This window comes from Hordeum vulgare, chromosome 1H (genome assembly GCF_904849725.1).
Source record: "Hordeum vulgare subsp. vulgare chromosome 1H, MorexV3_pseudomolecules_assembly, whole genome shotgun sequence".
Taxonomy (NCBI): Eukaryota; Viridiplantae; Streptophyta; class Magnoliopsida; order Poales; family Poaceae; genus Hordeum; species Hordeum vulgare.
Window position 1 is genome coordinate 422,628,182 of NC_058518.1, and position 22,585 is coordinate 422,650,766.

Sequence of the window (22,585 nt, forward strand, 5' to 3'; positions counted from 1 at the left end):
GACATTTGTGTTTTCCTCAAGTGAGGAATTTGACACTACAGGAGCAGTTAAAGAATTTGTAGCAATGGAAGCATTTGATGATTCTGGTGAAGAATTAGCAGTTTCGCGTTCAATGCATTTAAGACATGGAGGAATGAATTCAGCTTGAGCAGCGCTGATCTGTTGAGCTAGTAATGAATCATTTTCCATACGAAGATCATCATGAGAAATCCTCATCTTCTCTAGATCAAGCTTCCTTTGAAGAAATTCATAGGAAAGTTTCTCATGACCAGCGAGGAGTGTATCATGACGATCTTGAAGATTATCAAATCTAGACTGAAGACTTTTCACATCTTCAGTGAGCATTTGGGTAAGATCATTTCATCATTCAACAGATCATCACTTCTATCTGCAGTTTCTGAAGCTTTTCCAGGGCAGTTTGTTGTTTAGTGGCAATGATAGCAAGTTTACTGTAACTGGGTTTTTTATAATCATCAGGTTCACGGTCACTTGAATCAGAGGAGGAAGCATCATTCGATACCTTTGAACCTTTTGCCATGAAGCAATAGGTTGGAGCGAAGTCATCAGCATAGTCATCAGTGTGGATGGTGTTATCATCTTCTTCAAGGTTGAAGATTGACTTGCGGACGAAAGTGGTTGCAAGTGCAAGACTGGCCTATCCGAATTCTGAGTCTTCATCAGAACACTCCTCTTCATCACATTCCTCTGATTCTGCCTCGGAATCCATTTCCTTGCCAATAAGTGCCCGAGCCTTTCTAAAACTAGTCTTCTTGTGTGATGAGGATTTTGAAGATTTCTTCTTCTTCTTCGAGTCATCAGAACTGTCATCCTTGTATTTCTTCTTCTTTGATTCCTTTCCCCAACGGGGACAATCAGCAATGTAGTGACCTGATTTCTTGCATTTGTGGCAGGTTCTTTTCTTGTAGTCCTCAGATGAAGATTCTTATTTCCTCATATCTCTTCTTGAAGATTTATCGAACTGGCCACATCGTGTAAACCTCTGGAATTTCCTCACGAGCATTGCAAGCTCCTGTCCAAATTCGTCAGGGTCACCAATGCTGTCATCCGAGTCTTCTTCTTCAGATGAGGAAATTGCTCTAGCCTTCAGTGCACGTGGTCTAGAATAGCTTGGTCCATATAGATCTTTCTTTTCTTCTTGCTGGAATTCATGAGTATTGAGTCTTTCGAGTATATCAGCTGGATCAAGCATCTTGTAGTCTGGTCTTTCTTGAACCATCAGGACTAAAGTATCAAATGAAGAATCCAAAGATCTTACCAGTTTCTTCACAACTTCGTGATCAGTAATGTCTCGAGCTCCCAGTGCTTGCAGTTCATTTGATATGTTAGTGAGGCGATCAAAGGTATCTTGGCAGCTTTCACTGTCAAGTCTCTTGAAGCGATTGAAGAGATTGCGAAGAACATCAACTCGAGAATCACGCTGGTTTGATACTCCTTCATTTACTTTGCACAGTCTCTCCCAGATAAGTGTTGTTGAGCCCAAAGCACTCACTCTTCCAAACTGGCCTGGGCTCAGATGGCCACAGATGATATTCTTCGCTTGAGAATCAAGTTGCTTGAATTTCTTCACATCAGCAGCAGAGACACTAGCAGAGATGATGGGGACGCCATGTTCCACAATATACCAGAGATCATTGTCAATAGCTTGTAGATGCATCTGCATCTTGGTCTTCCAGAAGGGAAAGTTCTTTCCTTCGAAAGTAGGACATGCTGCAGTAACCTTAATCATGCGTGCAGTCGACATAACTAAAACTCCAGGTGGTTAAACCAAAATCACACAGAACAAGGGAGTACCTTGCTCTGATACCAATTGAAAGTGCGTTATATCGACTAGAGAGGGTGAATAGGAGATTTTTAGAATTTCATCACTGAGGAAATTCCTCACTGATGACTAACTTACAGCGGAAACAGTAAGGGATCAGGAGTGCAAAGTTTCACTACAGCAGTTTTTCAGTATGAGGAATGTGAAAACAGATTGCACAATAAGCAGGCACACAGAAAACAGATGAGGATTAACTTGGGGTTGAGGAATTTCAGAGAAAGTCTTCAGCAAATTCTTCAAACAGTGACAGTGAAAGTCATCAACACATAATCTGAGGAATATAAAGAGTTGAGGAATTAGAACTCGTTTCATAGTGAAGGCAGTTGTTGATGACCCAGTTCCAACTGCTGTGATAGTTGTACATCTGGTTTTGAGCGGCTTGGTATTGAAACCAAAAGACACACAGTCCCTACTGTATTCTCCTTGGGCTAAGAACACACAGTCCTCGCCCAACACTCATGGTAAGTCTTCTGGGCAGACTTCCAAACCCTCACAAACTTGGTCACCCGGCGATCCACAATTTACTGCTGCATTGCTCTAGACCATGATGCCTAACCGTCTGGAGGATGCACTGTCCTCAAAGGTAAAAGGCTTCGGTCCCACACAGGAACAACTTCTTCAGTGATGCTAAATCACTTGGTTCTCGGTTTGTGGTTTGGTGTTTGGGGTATTTCCTCACTGATGAATTACTCTCGAAGACTCTGAGGAATTGGGTTGCTCTTATGACAAGTGTGAGTTTCTAACGGAGCAGCCAACCAGCTAATGGTTGTGGGGGCGACTATTTATAGCCTGGGAGCATCCCGACATGATTTGACACTAATGCCCTTAAATAATATGACCGTTGGTGTGGGTAAGACCAATAATGTGGCGTGGCTATCGAAACGGTCGGAACCCTCAACTGTGAGAGTCCTCATGTCACTCGTATTCCTCACTTAAGGCTTTTGGTAGGATTAGGCTTGGGTTGAGCATCATGAGGAAATTCATTCCAAAGTGTAACTTCGACCCCCTTTAACAGTACGGTGTTCCTATTACTCAAGTGTGAAGAAAACAAAACAGAAAGAGTGAATCTTCATGCTTCAAAGTCTTCAGAATGATTTTCCTCAGGACACACCGAATTCCTCAATTTCAATATCTTCATGAGGAATCTCAATTTCATCGCAGATTCTTCGCGGTTCAGTTCTTCAGCATCAGACCAATTTCTTCAACCGAAGATATACATTTTTAGGGGTCGATATTCATCAAATATTTCAAACTCCTCGGTGACTTATAGATCCTGTGTACACTCATGAACACATTATATACTTAACCTATAAGTCTTCAAACCACCAAAATCACTAAGGGGCACTAGATGCACTTACAGCTTGGTTATGCTTATTCCTTATATAAACTCTCTAGTAGTGATTGTCATCAATTACCAAAATGGGGGAGATTGTTAGAGCAAATTTCTCTGTATGTGGTTTTGGTAATTAATGACAATCCCTATGGACTAATGGTTGCATTGATTTATATTCGAAGGATTTGTCCATAGGCACTTCTTGAAGTCCATCTGTTGGTTTCAAGGAGTTTACATGATGACCAAGGTGGTATTCAAAGTATTATCCAAAGATTGGTCACAAAGACACAAGGTTGATCAGGACTAAGAAAGAGTAAACCAATATGATTAACACACAAAGTGTACAAGATGTACCGAGAGGGATCAAGTGATCCCATGGTATGGTAAGCACTGTCCATAACGCCTTTGTGTACTAACCCATGGTCTTCGTGAGAGTTCTGTGTGGGGTTAGGTGTGTTTCCATGGGTTTGCGTCAATAGGAAGATCTCATTCAACCTATGAAGGATGACATCAAGTGGTGATCGTTATCAAGATTGCGGTGTGCAAGTTCAAGTGGAGCATCATGAAGATATCATGCTTGAAGGTTGTCGTCCATTGTGGTGCCAATGGACTTGTGAAGATGTGCTGAAGAGTGGCTCACCCATAGTGTGTATGGGGGAGCAATCAAGAAATGTGGTCCATCTTGAGGAAGCCAAGATCATCATAATCTAGCTCGAGAGGACTAGGTGCAAGGTATAGGTTTACCCTTGATAGGTTTTTATTGTACGATAGTTTGTCGTACTGTCAAGGGGAGCTCTCAAGTTAGTAGCTTGATCGTATCGTTCATTGAGAGCTCAAACCATTTGCATACTTGCATCATATCTTTGTTCTTGTTTTGTGTTTCTCCTTGTGTGTTTTAGAGCTTATGGTCATCTTCATGACAAGCTCGAGTTCATCGAAAACGGAGTCCATATGCATCTTCTATGATGTTTTCGATGTTGGAAGTTTTTGCCGGTTATTCATTCATAGAGGTCTCACATTCATAGAGGGCAACCCAGATGTAGACCCAAGACATAATTCGGAACCAATGCATATAATGCAAAACCCGAGAGACCGGACACTTCAGAAGGAGTGATGACATGGTGATCGGGGTGATGTTACCATGCAAGCCCCCAGTCTATGGTCGATAGCACTTTAGCGTGTGTAAAAAGATTTTTGACCTGTCAACCCCGATAAGTATGAAATATATGTATACAAAAGGACTTGAAATCATGTGTGCAACGAATTTTTATAACTCGTGGCACCAAGACAGCTGTTACAGGTAACTATCGATACAAGTTTTTAAAGCAACTTTTCCGAGTGACCTTCCATGGTCGACTTGACGGCCGCCCTATTTTCGATTGTACTATATCTATTACACTTGTTAGGGGTGGGGGTACTATCCTTTACAGGAAGTTGACGTCAGCAGGCGGACCTTGAGTAGACAGTCATGAGAAGTTGCTAATGAAATGGAGAAGCTTGACGCTTGGGTTTCTTCATGATGCCTTGTCTTTTGTTCGTAGAGGTGTTTTGGACCATGGCTCAGTTGAAACAATCACATAATCCCTGGCGGGTGGCTCCCACGGTTGCCCATGGAATTTTAAGGATGAAACTGTGTCTATGAGGGACATACCTTGAAGGTGTTCGGGCAATGCCGTGGGAGGTGTATCCCTATTTACTTTGAGCCGAAGACATCTCTAGGAGATCTGATTGAGCTCGGGCTCGCTTGCCTTCCTTCCGTGCCTTTATTACCGGCCTGTGGCTTGAAGTTTCGCTGTCATGTTGGCACTCAGCTGCCAATGTGTCCGTGTGCTCCTCGGTCGGAAGAGAACATTTTGTATTGTTGTTGACTGTGATGACTCCCTTGGGTCCGGGCATTTTGAGCTTCATGTAGGCGTAGTGGGGCACGGCATTGAAACGGCAAATGTTGTGCGGCCGAGCAGAGCGTGATATCTGCTGCGAAAGGGGACGATGTCGAAGATCAAGTCCTCGCTGCGGAAGTTGTCGGGCGAGCCGAACACAACCTTCAGTGTTATCGTACCCGAGCAACGGGCTTCGACGCCTGGAATCACTCCTTTAAAGGTAGTGCGACTTGGTTTGATTCGTGATGGGTCTATGCCCATCTTTTTCATCGTATCCAAATAAATCAGATTAAGGCTACTTCCTCCATCCATGGGGACTCTAGTGAGGTGGTATCCATCTATGATGGGATCTAAGACCAGGGCGGCCGACCCTCCATGACGGACCCTCCATGATGGATACTGGTCAGATGATCCTTGTAGTCAAAAGTGATCACGCATGCCGACCATGGATTGTATTTCGGTGCTAAGGGCTCTATGGAGTATACCTCCCGAAGGGCCCGTTTCCTCTCCTTTTTGCGTATATGGGTGACATAGATCATGTTCACTGTTTTGACCTCAGGAGGGGACTGTTTTTGGCCCCCATTGTCCGGGTCGTGGGGCTCCTCGTCGTCTTCACTTCGTGGGCCCTTGTTTTGTTCATCGGTGGCTAGCTTGCCGGCCTGTTTGAACACCCAACAAACACGGTTGGTGTGGGTGGCGGGCTTGTCTTGGGTGCCATGAATCTGGCATGGTTGTTCCATGATTTTATCCCATGGAGTTGGTCCATCCCAGTTTCCTTTGAAGGGTTTCTTTCGTTGTCCAGGTTTTGCAGTGCGAAATCCAGCATTTACTGTTGTGTTATCGGCATCACCATTACGGTGGCAGCGTTTGTTCTTGTTTTTTCTTGGCTTGTCGTTTTCGTCCTGAACTTCATAGGTTCCAGGGTCATCCGCATTATGGATGCGCCGAGCTAGCCAATTATCTTCGCCCGCGCAAAAGCGAATCACGAGGGAAGTAAGGGCGGACATTGTTCTTGGCCTGTCTTGGCCGAGCTATCTAGAAAGCTACTCGTCTCGGATGCTGTGCTGAAAAGAAGCTATTGCTTCGGCATCTGGACACTCTACGATTTGATTCTTCTTAGTGAGGAACCAGCTCCAGAATTCTCTTGCCGATTCTCCCGCATTTTGAACGATGTTGCTTAGGTCGGATGAATTCGGTGGTCGAACATTTGTTCCCTGAAAGTTAGATAGGAAATCCTCTTCGAGGTCTTCCCATCTTCCAACAAAGACTTCAGGTAGGCTATTTAGCGAGTGTCGTGCTGGTCCTTTGAGTTTTAGGGGCAAATATTTTATGGCGTGGAGATCATCTCCTCTGGCCATATGGATGTGGAGAAGAAAATATTCTATCCACACGGCGGGGTCTGTCGTCCCGTCGTATTGTTTAATGTTTACGGGTTTAAACCCTTTCGGGAACTGGTGCTGCATGACCTCATCTATGAAACACAATGGGTGAGCGGCGCCTTTGATCCGGGCAATGCTGTGCCGGAGATCGGCTCCGGGTTGAGCCCGATAGATTTCCGGCCTCTGCTTTTGTAAGCGACCCGAGGTGATTCGTCATCCCATCGAGTGGGAGAGTACCTCCTGGATCCGTAGATGGATCTGTTGTGACCTTATCTGACATATCATGGATCGGGTCTGTCCCTAGGGTGCATATGTTCTTTGCCTTTTCTGCGTGGAAGTTTGGGTCTATACTCATTCTCTCCAGTCGTTCTGTCACGCCCTCGAGGTGGGCGGTCAGGCTGGTCATAGTCCATGTGTCGGGGGACACATGTGCTAGGGCCTTGTCGTTGAACTGAGGGAGCAGGCGTCAGCGCGGGTACGTTTTCTTTTGGTCCGGCCACTCTATGTTGTATCCTTCTTTGGCCGCCAAGATTTTGGTCCACCTATTATTAATGGTGGCATGTTCGTCCTGGAGTTGTCATTGCTTTGCTTTTAAGCTCTGAGCAGTGGCTATAAGCCGCTGTCGAAATTGCTTCTGGCCTTCAGGGTCTTCGGGGATTACGAAGTCTTTGGCTTCAAGGCCATCTAGGTTGTCAACGGAGGGGAGGTAATCGTCATCCTCGTTCGAATTGGTAAGGTCGTCGTGATCGGCATTGGTCGGTTCCTCTGGTTGTTGCTCGGGAGCTTCGGGGTTGTCGTGGCCTTCTGGGGTCGTGTTTTCCCCTGTGGCTTGTGCGGAGCCCCTTCCCTTATTTGCCTTGGCACGCTTACGTGGCTTTCGGCGTTTTGAGAGCTCCTCCACGGGCTTATCGTTGTTTTGCTTGGGTGTGGCGTCACCTGTGTCACGGGGCGTGTCTACCAGGTAAACATCGTAAGTAGATGCTGCAATCCACCGCCCGATGTTTATGGGGGTGGGGTAGTAGGCCTCACCGTCCATGTCCTCGAGCCCTTCGGAGGCATAGTCCAATGCGTCGTTTAAATCTTCGACGGTGGCAATCAAGTGGGTGGTGGGTGGGTCGTAAAAGTTCTCAAAATCCACCTCGGAGCCGATCTTTGAACAGGTCGTGCTTTATGTAAGTGAGATTTGAAGCGACTGGATCTGGTAGAGCATCTAGTCTAACATTGAGGGGTTGTCCTGGTCAATCTTTTCGAGATTTTTGGAATTGGCCTCCGCGACTTCTCCAAGGGAAGCCAGTTCGGCAATGGTTGTTTCCTCTTGTCCAGACACAGTGGTCGGTTCCGAGCTAAAGGCCAACCCTCCGACGAGGAGAGGACCGAGACCGTGGCCGGACGAAGGACTCGGAGTCAAGGCTTCGTGATTTTGGATTTCATCGACCGAGACCGTGACTTCGGCGGGGACCAGATTGCCCCGCGAGTCGGCAGAGAATTCGAAGTCTCCAAACTTTATTTGCTGATCGGGGATGAAACCTCCGATCTGGCCAGGGCAGTTGGTTGAGCCCGCGCGCGGCGTGATGCTGCCGAGTGCGGGGATCTTTTCAGGGGAGAAGATGCCCCCGATGCAGATTCAATCATTGATGATCAAGCGAGCCATCGGTCCTTTTAGTGATCCAACAGCGGAACTCTCAATGAAAGCACCAATGTCGGCATCAAAACCGGCATATCTCGGGTAGAGGGTCCCTAACAGTAGACCTAGAATCAATGGGTTGCAGGAGAGAAGGGGAGACAGTGTTTACCCAGGTTCGGGCCCTCTTGAGGAGGTAAAACCCTACGTCGTGCTTGATTATATTGATGGGGGGACGATGGTTACAAAGTTGATCTACCTCGAGATCGTATGAGGTAAACCCTATATGAGATAACGTGCCTCTACGCATAAGAACCTCTGGTTTAGATAGACACCAGGGCTCCTAGGGTTACATGTTACCGACCTTAGTCGGAGATAGACGGGCTGAACTAATCCTCCTGACTTGGAGTGCACGTCTAGTCTTCACAGTTTTCCATCTTGACTATGAAGTTGTCAGATAATCCGGTCTTCAATGGCGCGGCCCATGTGGTCGGCCCATAAGGGATAATCCGACTGCTCGAGGACCCCTTAATCCAGAACTCCCTCACCTCCACACTAGCAGTTGTCCACCATGGGACGTCGCCATAGAGCGAGCGAGTAACCTCGCGCCCACACACCAGAGGCATCGCGCCCCCAGCTCCGCCTACAGCCACACACTCACACGACGCCGCCGCAGAAGTCAGAAGCCGCTCGATCTAGGCACCAGCTCACACATCGATGCACCGGCCAGCAAAGCCCCCCCCCCCCGCCGGCGTTGCCGTCAGTCACGCGACTTTGCTTCACGACGTCCTCCGACAGCGGTAGAGGGGTGGAGGTGGATGGCCGGCGGCGGCGGTAGCTAGGGTTGGGGGAACCACTCGAGTCGCCCGCACGGGGAGCGAACGGGGGCAAGATTCTCTTCTAATGGGGCTAAGTGGTTGTATCTGAAATAGCTATTGTTGTTGGACCATATTACTAGAGGGGGCAAGTCTCACTCTAGCGAGATCGGTTCTCACGGAACTTACCACATATTTAATGTCTTATGTCAAACTTCCCAAATTAGTAATCAGTGAGGAGAGTGAAGTCTATTTTAAACCTTGTATTTGTAGGCATGGTCAAAATCAAACCTTGAAATTGAAATCCCTGAATTCGACACCCTGTATTCAGCGATCCCGACCAATTTCAACCCTAGGTCTATTTGTCGCACGGGGAAAAAGACAACCCCAACCTGCATAACTAGCTTCTCTCCCTGACTACTTGAACCAACACATCATATCCATCATCTCCCCCTTTTCTTCCCCCTTCTCACGTGGCAACAAATCCATCAGAAAACATTCCTTATATGCACGCAGGGGTGGTGTATGGCTATGGCATTGAGGATCCACGAGCTGTCGAGTAGGTGTTGTCCCAGCGCCACGGCTTGTACAACCGGAACCACCGTCCACACCCGCCCCCACGGCAACACGCCAGTGCCGGCTGCTGCAGGTGCTCGCTGTATGTCCGACACGGGAGCGTGGCGGAGGCGACGTCTAGTTGCATGTTAGTGCCAAGTGCCTAACTAGTGCCTAAGCAGTTGTATTGATTTCTTTTTCATGGAGTATGTAGCTAGCTTTGCACTAGACAACTACATGCGCATACACGCCTGGGTGCAGATCAGATCTCGTCGGAACACGCGTGAAACCGGCAACATTGTTGTTACTAGCTTCTCTCTCCATCGTTGTTGGTGAATACTCAATGAGAGTAACAGGTGACCCCGACCGGGATTGTCCTTTTCCCGATGTGTCAAACAACATCGAACAAGTTAAGGATTGAGATTGATCGGGATCACTGAGTATAGGGTACTAATTTCAGGAATTCGGAGTTGCGGAGGATAAGCTCCATAAAAGTTTTTCACTCGGAAAAAAACAGAGTTAGCGTGATGATACTATTTTTAGAATGATTGCCCGCTTGTTAAATTTGTCGATAGACTACTTGTTGCATCGGATTTACCATGGGTCAGACGACTTGGGCTAGCTCATTTTCGCAAATTAACAAACATGTTCAAGTATATAGACTAGAGAGTCTACGGTTGTTTATAGACTAGCCCACAGCAAGAACGCACTCGCATTCAGACACCGAGAACGACCCACCAGCAGAGGCAGATAGTGTTTTCTATACTTGTACTACTCGTGCACTACTGCTTGTGCCTGGGAGGATGGGACTGATTATGTCTCGACCACCCGGCGGTAATGCTCTATTCTTCTTAATATATGCATGGGCAGCTCACTGTCAATTCCTCAAAAAGTAATACTACAAATGCTAGACCTTGATGGTCCGGATGTTTCTTGATCAGACACACAGTGAGAAATGGTAGAATTTTAACATTTTCCCTAACTCAAAGAAAAATCGGTGGAGTGGTATGGTTTCATCTCCCACATGCCACTAACATTGGGCATAGCCGGAGGAAATGTCCAAGTGATAACTAAATTCCAAATGCCTCCAAATCCTATATCTATCTAGAGACTACAATGAGATGAACAAGCAACGACCCGATCATTTCACCACCCCCTTCTATTGGTTTGATGAAGATTTCTCACTACTCTCGTTCCTATGTCTCTTGGATAGGTATCCCCTCTTAGATGGTGTGTCCCTTATATAGAAGAAGTGCTACTCCAATGTTAGTTGTAATCCCAGAATCCTCACTCTCTCTTCAAGTCTCATTACTTGTGTCTACTTCCAAAATACCAAAACCCCTGCGCAGAAGGGCGCAGCCTGGGAATTGGTAGTGGCCACAGTTGACTGGACCACCTGGTTGATCCAGAACTAACTGAAGCAAAATTACAACAATCTACCAACAGTTTTTTTAATGAAAAAGAATTATTTTTTCCCGTTTTGTATTACAAAGCAACCAGACGAAGATGCTGAGACGGAAACAACATAGTCACGCCCAAAAAAAAAATATAAAATAAATAAATGTCGACACCGGCGGATCGACAAAAACGCAAAAGACTAGCGACCGCTGCGTCCACCAAGGATCTCCCACCAAGCTCCGGGACTCCAAAGCGTCGGTACCCATCAACACCTTCAAAAAGGATTGCGACGATGACGATGCTGCTGTCAAGGGTTTTCCCCGATACATGAGGAGGCGCAAGGAAGGGTAGCCCCCGACGTCCTTCAGGAAGATTAGGCGACACCCAAAGGTGTCACCGCGTCGGTGTCGGCCGGGCGGAAATATATCACCAAGATGAAGATATATTGCACAATCTAGGCATCTGCTCTAGAGGAAAGTTTTGGCAAATGGTAATGATCACAAGCTAAAAATCCCTGCACAATAGTAGCACACATCCTGGGACTTGGTGGTCCTTGGTTTGGGCCTTATTTATTCCATTTAATAAAATTTAGGTAGGAGCCTCCATAACTAATTTGAGAAAAATCTCAAAGACTCAGGCAATACTTCATGCAAGAAACAGAAACATCATTCTCACAACAAGAAATACAAAGCAATTGCCAGCCGGCGTACATGAGAAGAAATGCTTTTATTTCTCATGGTGCGACACACTAAATATTGAATAGGCCAAATCACACATTTTTGTACAAACTTAATGAAAACTGATACTCCTTGTGCCACAAATAAGAAGCGGTACAAAATTTAATTGTGGATTTATAGTTTGCACCATGGGAGAAGGTAGAAAAAAGAGTAGTTAGTAACACATGATTGAACTAGGTAGTAGAAAAAATATTACAAGTTTTGCTTCGGTACACCCCCTTAAAAGTTTGCATGAATCTTAAAGTTACTTAAAAAGGTTATCACTATATTAGTTTGCAAATCAAATGTATTATATTACCCTTTTCGATTGAAGGGGTACCTTCTAATCTCCACTTTTAATCTGCATCAAAATCCAAAAACTTTTCTAGGGGGGTGTACCAGAGCAAAATTCAAATATTCTTATTCAAAATAAATAATATATCTCATGCACCTCCATTTGACTTGTCAATAAGAATAATGGACCATTCCAACACAGAGTTTCTTGAGTCATACCTATACGCACCAAGAGAAGTTTAGATAATAAAAAGCAAGGGAAACAAAAAAATATAAGTAGCTCAGAACACCATGGTATTCCGCAACAACGAAATCAGAGCAATAAAATGCACGATGTTTTCTTAGCACTAAAGTATATTGACGTAGAAAGGGAACGAGCAACCTATGAGCATATGAACCCGTTTTTCAAAAAATAAAAAGTATGTACTATGAAAAGTAGTCAAAAAATCATGAAAATTGCTTGCAACAAATTTGATAACGCATTACACTCACATAAAAAAATTGGGGACAAAATGAATTTTGTGGTATTGTCCAGGACAAAGCCAAAATCAGCATTGTATTAGAGTACTATGTTGTCATCGTTGTTTAAAATCACGGGAGAAAGGAAATAGCGGCATCGTTTCTGCTGCGAAATGCGATCTCCCGTGATCTCTTCTCCCATGATTTTCACCAGCATTAGATCGCGAGGCATATCCCCAGCGGAGATCATGGCCAAATCACCAGCGATTTAAAATCATGGGCACACCTCACTTGCTGATCAGTTCTACCGCAGAAAGCAGTTGACCACTGGTCATGTTTCTCACATAGTCCCAGCTGATGTGAACGGGGTAACTAAATTCCAAATGCCTCTAAAGCCTAGTATGTTATGTACAGTCCCCAACCATTTCACCAGCCCCTTCTATTGGTTTGCTCAACATTTCTCTCCACTCTCGGCCTTTGGTCTCTTTGGTCGGTAACCCCGCTTGGTCGTTGGGTCCTTTTATAGAACAAAACGGTGATTTTTTATTTTTTGCTGCAATTCCAATATCATCTCTTTCTCTTCCCAAGTCTCTTTATATTTCTATCTGCTGCTCTCTTCAGAAGCAGTAAGGTCCTGCTTGTACCTTCTCTCCTTCACCTTCCAAGTTTCAAACTTGTCATGTGATCATCACATGGTGTGAATTCTACTGAAGGTTCGCAAATATTTACCGGAATGATGCCTGACCGATGTGCCACAAAGACTCGGCTTTATCGTCTTCGACGAGCCGTGACATCGATTCACAAAGCAGTGTGGTCTGCAGTGGCGAATCTTGAAAGAAAATAAAGGGAGAGGGGGGCTCAAAGTTAACGGCATATAGAAAAGGTCAAAAACGCTTAATTGTTTAGTCCAAATAAGGTCAAATAAAATTATACGGGTACTAGTAATTTTATTTTTCAAGTTTTTGGAGGGGGAGCATGAGCCTGTTGAAGCCTCCTGCTAGATTTGTCGCTGGTTGTCTACAATGAAGTTCTTCCAGATCTAGGTGTGAAGGTTGCTCACGTCCTTCTTCGGTGATTCCACGGTGGCGACGGTGATTGACAATGGGCGATGATTAGGTTGGGCATATGGATCTCCCAAGGTAAAACTGTGAAAAGGTATTTTTTGGGGGGCTTTTGTGCAAATCTCCAAGACATCAGGTCCTCTGCTTGTCTAATGAAGTGACTACATATATACTCATTTTAATTTGTTTGTTTAATGAACACTCTCAAAAAGGAAGTTCGCTTATTTGTGATAGGTTGCTACCCTTGAGAATAGGATTCTATAATTCATTATATTTCTTGTTTTCACAAATGGTATATCTCACATGTTATTTTGTTTTTGTACCCTTCATTGTGCAACAGCCACAGCGTGATTAACTCCTTTTAATGTTTTTTCTTGAGGAAAATCCTTTAATGTTTGTTGTTCTGCTCTTGTTCCACAGAATTGGTTGTGTTAACAAAAATTGCTCCAATGTTGGTTGGGTAATATGTGGTGGCTATCCCTGTATCACTAGCCTTAGCTCATGAAATAGCTACCATTGTTGGAGTTCCACATTGTTATGCCAGTCACCCCAAAATCGGTTATTCTCGGTGCTTGGTGGCTTCTTTCACATACATATTTGGAGTTGCCCCTGTCTAATGCGCGTCTATGTGTGTGTCTCTTTGTTTCATTTAGGGCTTGTTGAGTTGTGTCCTCAGTAGAATCCATTTGTATTGTATGGGTGTTTGTGTATGATGTACGTACTCTTATCAGACATTGTGCTCTGGTGGTTTCTTTTATATATAAAGCAGGGTGAATGTTTTTTCGGTAGTGCCGAATTACCACGGATTTGTTTCCTCCCCTTGTGGCTAATCTTTCCATTGCCATATTACTAGAAGAAGCAAGCTCACGGTGACGAGGTCAGTTCTTTCGGATCGTCCTGACTAGGAGTATTTAATAATGTCTTGTGTCAAGCTTACCAAATGAGTTAGCTGCAGTGATTTCTCTTTTCATCAGAAGAATAAAAGAACCAATTTAGCACAGTGTTTGTCTTTTCAGAATGATTTGCTTGATTGCTAAATTTGTCCATAGACTACTTGTTGCACCGGACTTGCCACGGGCCAGATGACTTGTGTCATCTCATTCTCGCAAATGAGCAAACAAGTTCAAGTTTTCCGAGACTAGATACTCTACTGTCGTCTGGCCTAGCTATGGAACATTCTCACACAATTATAACAAACTGATTCAAGTTTATAGAGACTGGGAGTCTAAGTCGTCCAGCCTAGCTATGGAAAAAAGATGACTTCGTTGTAGAAAGACAAATGTACTGCGGATGACACTTAGTATTCGCTCTTCGATCCCTGCTATATTCTCACTCTCTTTTACCTATACAAGTGTTACCGACTATTAACAGAATGGTGATCCGGTGTTGCCGCTGAGGGCTGAGCGACGAGCTAATGCTGCTGATGCAATTGTTACTCGGATTGCTCGATGGTAAATACTCCTATATAAGCAGAGAGAGGTTGGTGCCAAAGATCAATGCGACCTTTCTCTGTTACTTTTAAAACCTGTTAATGCACCTTCTGTCATATGTGGAGCTGCACGGCACAAAATAAGGGAGTGATCTTCACTTTGGTACTACTGATCAAGCACCCTACTAAAAGGCAGAGTGGTTCTTTCCCTCATAAAAGGCCAGTGGTTCTTTCCCTCAACGAAAGGCAGGGTGGGTGGTTCTTCCACAGTAGAATAAGAGCATGGTTAATAGTATAGCCAACTGCTGGCTATAAGTCATTTTATAGCTCATCTTATAGCTAGCTTGTACAACAGTTAGCTATAAAAGAGTATTATTTTTATCATATATGACCCACCTTTCATTCTTACAAAACACCTAGGACCACGTGTTAGAGCTAGCTCTTCACGGAGAGCCCGCTTCCCTTCTTTCTCCTCCTCTCTCTCATCCAACTCAATAAAAATATAATATTTTAATCCTTACAGTCTGCTGACTGTACCTTATTATACTTGCTCTAAGTGGCAACAAAAGGCAGGGTGGGTGGTTCTTCCAAAGTAGAATAAGTGCCCTACTAAAGCCAGAGTTCTTCCGGTGAAAGTTGTTCACTTTGTTGTAAAGATACGTATATTGCACAGGATAGGCATTTTCACTAAGGGGAAGTTGCGCCATGAGGGATATCTGTTAAGATTAATTAAGATACTTAATTAGAGAAAATCCCTGCCTGTATTAACCGCCGACGGATGCCATTTCAGCAACCACGCACCGGTTCATGTACAGACGCCTCTCCAAAACGAGGCGTCCTCCCCCTACCTATATATGCAGAAGCATCAATGAAAGAGAGTAGATTTTTGATCTCTAACAAGATCTTCACAACTTGCAAGCTGAAAATCCCTACGCAAAAGCACGCAGCCTGGGAAATGTTAGTGTTTGATAAGATCACCATACCTGAAGGCCAAAGCTGTGGTGGCTAAGCAACGAGTCAAAACCATAGAGCTTTAGCCTCATCACATTAAGAGAAAAGAAAAGCAACTCCTGAATGTTGAGCGGTTCGAGACAGAACATCCATGCCCTACTTATTCTGCTTATAAATAATGAAATTTAGGTAGTGGAGCAGAGCGGAAAGATTTGAAGACCCGACGGTTCATGTAAGAAATAAAAACAGCATTCTCACAAGAAGAAATACTACAAACAGGGTACAGGAGAATCCATGCTTTTATTTGTCAATGGTGCGACACACTACATATGGAACAGGACAAATCACACATTTTTAAACAAGTTTCATGCAAAATTATACTCATTGTGCCACTAACAAGAAACGGCAGTAACAATTTCAGTATGGCTTTAGACTATTTGATAGTTCGCAGCAACCAAACGGACCCTCTGTGAATACTTTGGAGGGTTGCCTTCCTTCAGAGGATGAATTCCAGTGACCTGAGATTTTTCCGGAAAACCAAATAAATAAATGGGGAAATCGGGAAGGAAGGAAAAACAGTCAAAACCAAACAGTAAAGTAGAACTAACTAACCTTCAGATCACTGAAAGTATTGGAAGCACCAAATCCAATAGAGATGGGGAAAAATGTTGACGGATCAGCCGGGGGAACAATAAATTCCATCGATCCACTGAGAGAAGACATGAACATTAGTTAGTAACACAGGATTGAATTAGGTAGTAGAAAAAAATATTGATTCAACAAAATAACATATCTCATCCACCTGCGGTTTGACTGATCAATAAGGATAATGGACCATTCCAATACAGAGTTTCTAGAGTCATACCTATATGCACAAGGAGAAGTTAGATAACAAACAGAAAGAGGACAACAAATATAAGCAGCCAAACACCATTGCATTCCACAACGATGAAATCAGAGCAAATATTGAACCATAGTTTCTTTACGACTATCAAGCATATTGATATATAGGATGCTAGAGCTTTTTTCCTCAAAGTCCACTCCTTGATAGTTTGAAACACAAGTTGTAAGGACAATGATTGGAATGCAGGTCATAGCTACCTATTTTTGAAACTCGACACAACCTGTTTATATAATATTGACCATACTATCAAAAAAGGGAGTGAAGTGATAATAGGACTGTATAACACCATGCAACTGGATTTGCAAGCATGATTCTCATGTACATTAGAAAATTGTGACTAATAATTTCTGCAAGACATTCTAGTAACTGAAACATATCAGGAAAAGCAAACTAAAGAGTAACTCGAAACATTACTTCCACTCTCCATCAATCTGTTTAACGGTTGGAGCCTCCCGAAGTGCAGGCAGAGGAATTGATATGACAACATTGTTCAGGTCAAACATCTCTGAGGCCTCGTATTCAATGTTGACATAGGTTTCATTTCCAGATACCGATGGCCAGCAGTTAACTACACAAACAAGATAAATTATGGAATGTCCATACTAATAGAATACCACAAGAGAATAAAGTGATTGTGCACCTGACAGGGGTAAATTCGATTCATTCATCCCCTGAATTCTCCATTTCACAAGTGGTGTTTCATTTTGACCACTTGGGAAAGGCCTGTTTGGATCTTTTGCTCCAACAATTTGCTGGCTGTTAAACAGCTCCTTGTGGATATTGGGGTGTGTTTTGAAGCTGAGTCCAGGAACATCTTTGTTTTCGATCTGGACAGCACCACCACATATCAGAAATATAAGCTCCAATAAATTGTATGGTGGGCCACTCCATGATGCATAATAGTGTAAAACAAGGTTTATCATCAGCAATAAATACATTTAACATAAATGAATATGAATGTCAAACTTATGAAAATGGCTATTCCCATGCAATAAATGGGCCATAGCCATACAAGAATTGTTTTGCCACAACAGAAGAGGACCAGTCTCTTCAATTAGTGTATAATGCCGTAATACACTAAAATGACAATGAATATAAAATGCACTGTTGATTGATGTCCAGAAAAATAATACCTGCAACTGGATAAATCCATCTGCGTCATTAAGGACCTGAAGAGCAAGGGTTCCTTGCACATCAAAGTTATTAACACCTCCATCTCTTTTAACTACTACATTAAGTTTCTCTTCAATAGTCACTGTGATGGGATCGCTTGGTATAAGAGGCGAGGACCTCGAAGAAACTGAACTTGGTTGTACATCCTCCAAAATGACTTCTCCTTCAGCTTTCAAAGATTCTAGGAACTGATTTGTCTTCTGTGATTTGCCTAATTTCATACCAAAACCTTTACCAGGAGCAGTAGCAGCTGCTGACGGACGACCTGTAGAAATGTTGCTATGAATTTAGACTACAAATATCTATGACATAGCTTCCTAGACTCTCTCTAACAATAGTACAAGGCAGGTAACATAGCTGCCCAGCATTAACACAAGGGGGAAATCTGTCTTCAAAGACCTGAATAAAACTTCCCTACTTGGCATATCCGAGAAACCCAGAGATTCATCTATCAGCACATAACCAACAATGAAATGCACAAACAGGAGAAATCAAGAGGAGGTATGTTTTCATAGTTATAAGAACTATATTAATGAAACTAAATAATCGTATGGAACGTCATAGCATGAGTGGAAGTGCTGCAGTAGGTAAGCTCTGAGTTATTTTCATGAATAGTGTATAAACTCTAGCGTTTCCTACTGCGTACATGAAACAGACACGATTTTTATGGGACGGGTGTAAGAGGCTAGGTAAATGTATTTCATATACATGAAAAGGACACCACAATGAAATACAACTACATGCAAACAACACAAAGGAAAGGTGTTAACCAATCCCACAACATAATTTATAACATTAACTTTTCACTAATTTGAGTAACTTATCATTCACATGAGACAGCTATTTGCTTATAAAAGACAAAGCGGCCTTAAGCTACCACCTTTGGGTTTAGTCGCAAATGAGTCCATATCAGCACCAATTCCACTTAATCCAGAAGAACCACTTCCAAAGCCAGAACCACTAATGTTCATGTCACCGAAAGTTTTTTCAATAACACGGGGACCAGATATTGATGAGTATCCTCCTTTGTCGAGTTTGCCTTTCTCCATCTGTATCAACACCAACCAGAAAACAATATTTCTTAAGGCATGACCAAAATTATGCTCAATAAACAGCATGGTAAGAGTGCTGTAATTGATGAAATCAATTATGATTTAAACAATAACATACGAATTAACGCTGTCATTTTATAGTAATTGGCACTATTCATTTGGCTATAATACAAGTTCTCTAGCAATGCTCACTTTCTTACTAAATTTTCCTATATATGCTTACAAGTTCTAATGTTACAGAACTAAGTTATGAAGAAAAGAAAGTTTAGCCAAGACATGCTTACTGGCTAACTGTAAAAGTGTGACCCAAGCAAACATGTGAGACTAAAGCAGCTGATACTAACTATAACCTAACCTGATGCAAAATTGGCAGCTAAAATAGCCCAAATAACCCATACAAACTGACTAGAAATTACAGCGTCTTCTTTTCACTAATGACCAGAGCTCACTAAATTAAATGCCTATTTTTCCCTCCAAGTTAGAATACATGGTGTTATCATAGAGAGAAGCGCCGGGCATACCCTGATTTTGTCAAGCTCACTAGCTCTCTTCTTCATGACATCTTTAGTTTCATTGATTTTGCTCTGCATCATCAGCTTATGCGCCTTCTCTTCATGGCTTTCCATCTCGCAGTATTGCTTGACTTGCTGCACTGTTACATTTTCCTTGTTTCCGAGAGAGATTGCTTCGTCAAATGCAAATATAAGCTCAAATGCTGTTTTACAGATACTATCCTCATCCAGAGACGAGTATTCAGGCACCTTTATAAATGTTAAGGAGACCATGGCACTGAATTATTGCAAAGAAAGAAAAATATCTAAGCATAGCAGCATACAAAATGGTGGGTAGATACACACAACTCTTAGACATGATTTATATTTTTGAAGTATAATTTCTCAATGAAGAATTGTGTCAACCTAGTTGTTTTTTTCCTTGACAATATTCACAGCCAAAGCTCAAGATACGTTATCTGTTGTTTAGTTATCACGAGGGAACAAATACGTTACGAAGACTATCACCCTTTTTCATGTATAATTTAATATAGCTTGATTAATAAGGTAGAATTGTAAAACTGGAAAATGAGGACATGAAAATAGGATACAAGCTTGGATAGTAGCCTCAGTGTGTCCAGATCTTCAAGAATATTACTCTGCTTGTTTGTGATAAGCAGCAGATATAGGCCTTCAATAGGTTGATAAACATAACGAACGCTTTCAGTCTCAAGATAAGTGTGCTGCTTCCCAGTTCCAACAAGTTTCGGGAATGCTGCAAGTAACCCTTCAATCCTAATCCGGGACATGTCAACATATTGTCTTGAAACAAGTGCTGCAATGTACAGTTTTGAAGGAAACATTAACCACAAAGCAGCCCTGTTGCTATACAAACTCGGAATATATAAGTTAACAATTTATTGATCCAGCATTATGATAACAGCTAGTTCACTTCTGTTAGCAAACCTTGGCTGAAAATTATATGCAATATTAAAAGAAGAAAAGGAATCAATTTATTTGAGGATTGACATGAATATTCAGTCACTGACTGAAATCTTTGAACCCATCACACCTTTTCCAGATTTCGAGATGATGGAAGCAGCAAGAACCACCTGGGGGTAGATGAGAACAATCAGTTCCTTCAAACAGTAAAGTGGGACTACTTTTAATTTATTTTGCACTGAAGGTGGCCCCATCATATGAGCAATAAAGATAACTTTTAACATGTTCATCACAACAAAATATACAATGAGAGCCAGATCTAACTGGTTATTCACAGGTAGATTGACAGGCTTAAGGGAATCCGCCATACCATTTTCAATAGCTTTGCTGATCCCCCGAACTAACACAAGCCAGCAAATTATGCACCTGCTGGAGGAAGAAAGAATAATGCATTAACAAACAATCATCCAGCAAAACTAACACTAGCAGAAGAAAAGAGGAGGTGATTTCCTCACTAGGAGCCATTTATTTATTACTATCCCTTCAAACTTCAGAGCAACAAACAAACTACCCCTAGGATCGCTGCTGAACATGTTCCTCAATCCAAACAATATGTGCTTGGTTCAAGAATGACATTGCAGATGTAACTGGAATGGAATTGCAGGGAATTTTGCGTTGTGATGATTGATTCCCTTACTTGTTTGGTTTTAGCGGGTCACTAACGTGCTCGGTTCAGACACACGTCATCAAATGGTAAACTAGCACTCAGCAAGAAGACGAACTTCACCAAAGAGTATTTGATCAAACCAAACACTGCCGGATCAGTAACTATATGATCCCCAACCACAGAATGGTTTGGAAGTAGTGTCTGTACTGTTAGTACTCCACCATGGAGCAAACAAGTTTGCAACCAACTGGATGGGTCAGAGAGGAAGGAAGAACTGGATGAGAATGGTCACAAAGTAAAGATGCCCAGCAAGGATGGTAATGGCGGATCTCACATTGAAGCTCGCATGCCTGCTGCTAGAGGAAGGGGGAGGGACAGACGGTTGAAACAAAGAAATGGTGGCACGGCTTCAGATCTCAGGTAGTGGATCTGATCAGGGGAGACACTGGGAGAGTTGTAAGATGTGTAGTGTGTGGGGGGGTCTGGTCTCACCCACCAGACTGAGGCGCGGGCAAATTTTGATGGAGGAAGTCAGGTAAGTGGAACCATTTTATTCAAACATATACATCGCATCTCTCGGTTTCAGAGAAAAAAACATGGTTTATTCATCTTTTACTGGTGGACATTACATTGTACATTACACCCCTCAGCGCTAATGCAGGACCAATTTGACTGTCAACGACCAATAGCATGCACTTTTCATCTCTGAAACAAATAACCACAATGATTTTCAATTGTGTAAACTATTGCCAAACTGCTTTGTATATGAAAAATACATGGTGCATCAGGCAGACAACAATATACTCAAAAAGTTCACATCCAACACGGCCAACCAAACAACTTTAAGCATCTCAGATTCTGCCGACAAAATGCGCATCGTAAATAACACTATGCCACCCAGATCCGGCATCCAGGACACGCCAATCTGGGCAAACGAGTCAGAGGAGGATCAGGGGAGATAGGGCAGGAGGATGGGAAGCGGGCGACGGGGAGGAGTAGGAGATCTCGGTGGGATGGGGGGCAGTACTCACCCCCACGGGGGGAAGGGGAGCGACGAGCAGATCCGGCGGAAGGGGAGCGACGGGCTGACGACAAGGGGGAGCGGGGGGGAAGGGGAGGCAACGGGAGGATAATAAAGCGGAGGAGGAGAAGAGCAGGTGGGGAAAATTATACCTCCGCAGGCGAGGAGATGCGCCGGGCCGCCGCCCGCCGGATCTACTGCCTTCGTCGGCGACGAGGGCGCTGGAGAAAATGCCGGGAGCGCGCTCGTCCCCGTGGAGTTTTGGCGAGATCTGGAGGGAGGGGGCGGAGGGTCGCGCGAGAGTGGTTAAAGCGGCGCAAGTGTGACTTCAGACTTCAGAGTTCCGCTAGCAGTTTCCGCGTAGGACCCTCCCGCACCCGCACCATTCCTTTGGTTTTTCTCCGAAGAGAATTCCTTATTGGTCCTTTCTTAAAATTTGATTTTTATTTGACATATAAAGTCAATTTTGTTCCTTATATAACACTTCCGTCGAATTTAGGCACTAACAGGGTTAAGTGTGAGGGGAGAAGACCATTTTACCCCTAGTGCATTGTGTAACTATCTTGGATGTACTAAAAATGCAATTAGTTCACCCATGTTTTAG

At 43.5% G+C, this 22,585-nt stretch overlaps 1 protein-coding gene across 2 annotated transcripts; it reads right to left on the reverse strand.

Moving 5' to 3' along the window:
• Nucleotides 1-16,012: 16,012 nt before the first annotated feature.
• On the reverse strand, nucleotides 16,013-22,306 carry LOC123442185 (coatomer subunit delta-1). Of its 2 annotated transcripts, none has more exons than XM_045118252.1 (12): nucleotides 22,134-22,306; nucleotides 20,664-20,722; nucleotides 20,424-20,463; nucleotides 19,963-20,186; nucleotides 19,382-19,621; nucleotides 18,689-18,857; nucleotides 17,769-18,073; nucleotides 17,276-17,462; nucleotides 17,050-17,203; nucleotides 16,534-16,596; nucleotides 16,344-16,440; nucleotides 16,013-16,249 (listed from the first exon to the last, which is right to left on the reverse strand). In XM_045118252.1, the coding sequence occupies exons 2-12, from the start codon at nucleotides 20,664-20,666 to the stop codon at nucleotides 16,160-16,162; spliced, it is 1,572 nt and encodes a 523-aa protein (XP_044974187.1). In that variant the 5' UTR covers nucleotides 20,667-20,722; nucleotides 22,134-22,306; the 3' UTR covers nucleotides 16,013-16,159. The 2 variants fall into 2 exon arrangements, with proteins under 2 accessions (XP_044974187.1, XP_044974191.1); XM_045118256.1 differs by having other exon boundaries at nucleotides 20,664-20,719; nucleotides 22,134-22,304.
• Nucleotides 22,307-22,585: the final 279 nt, after the last annotated feature.

What these genes read in the sequence shown, in the direction of transcription:
- LOC123442185 (XM_045118252.1), bottom strand. An exon ending in GTGAGCTTGACAAAATCAGG is followed by an intron (nt 18,858 to 19,381) that starts GTATGCCCGGCG and finishes GTGTTGATACAG; the next exon opens with ATGGAGAAAGGCAAACTCGA. An exon ending in ATCGAATTTACCCCTGTCAG is followed by an intron (nt 17,204 to 17,275) that starts GTGCACAATCAC and finishes TTGTTTGTGTAG; the next exon opens with TTAACTGCTGGCCATCGGTA.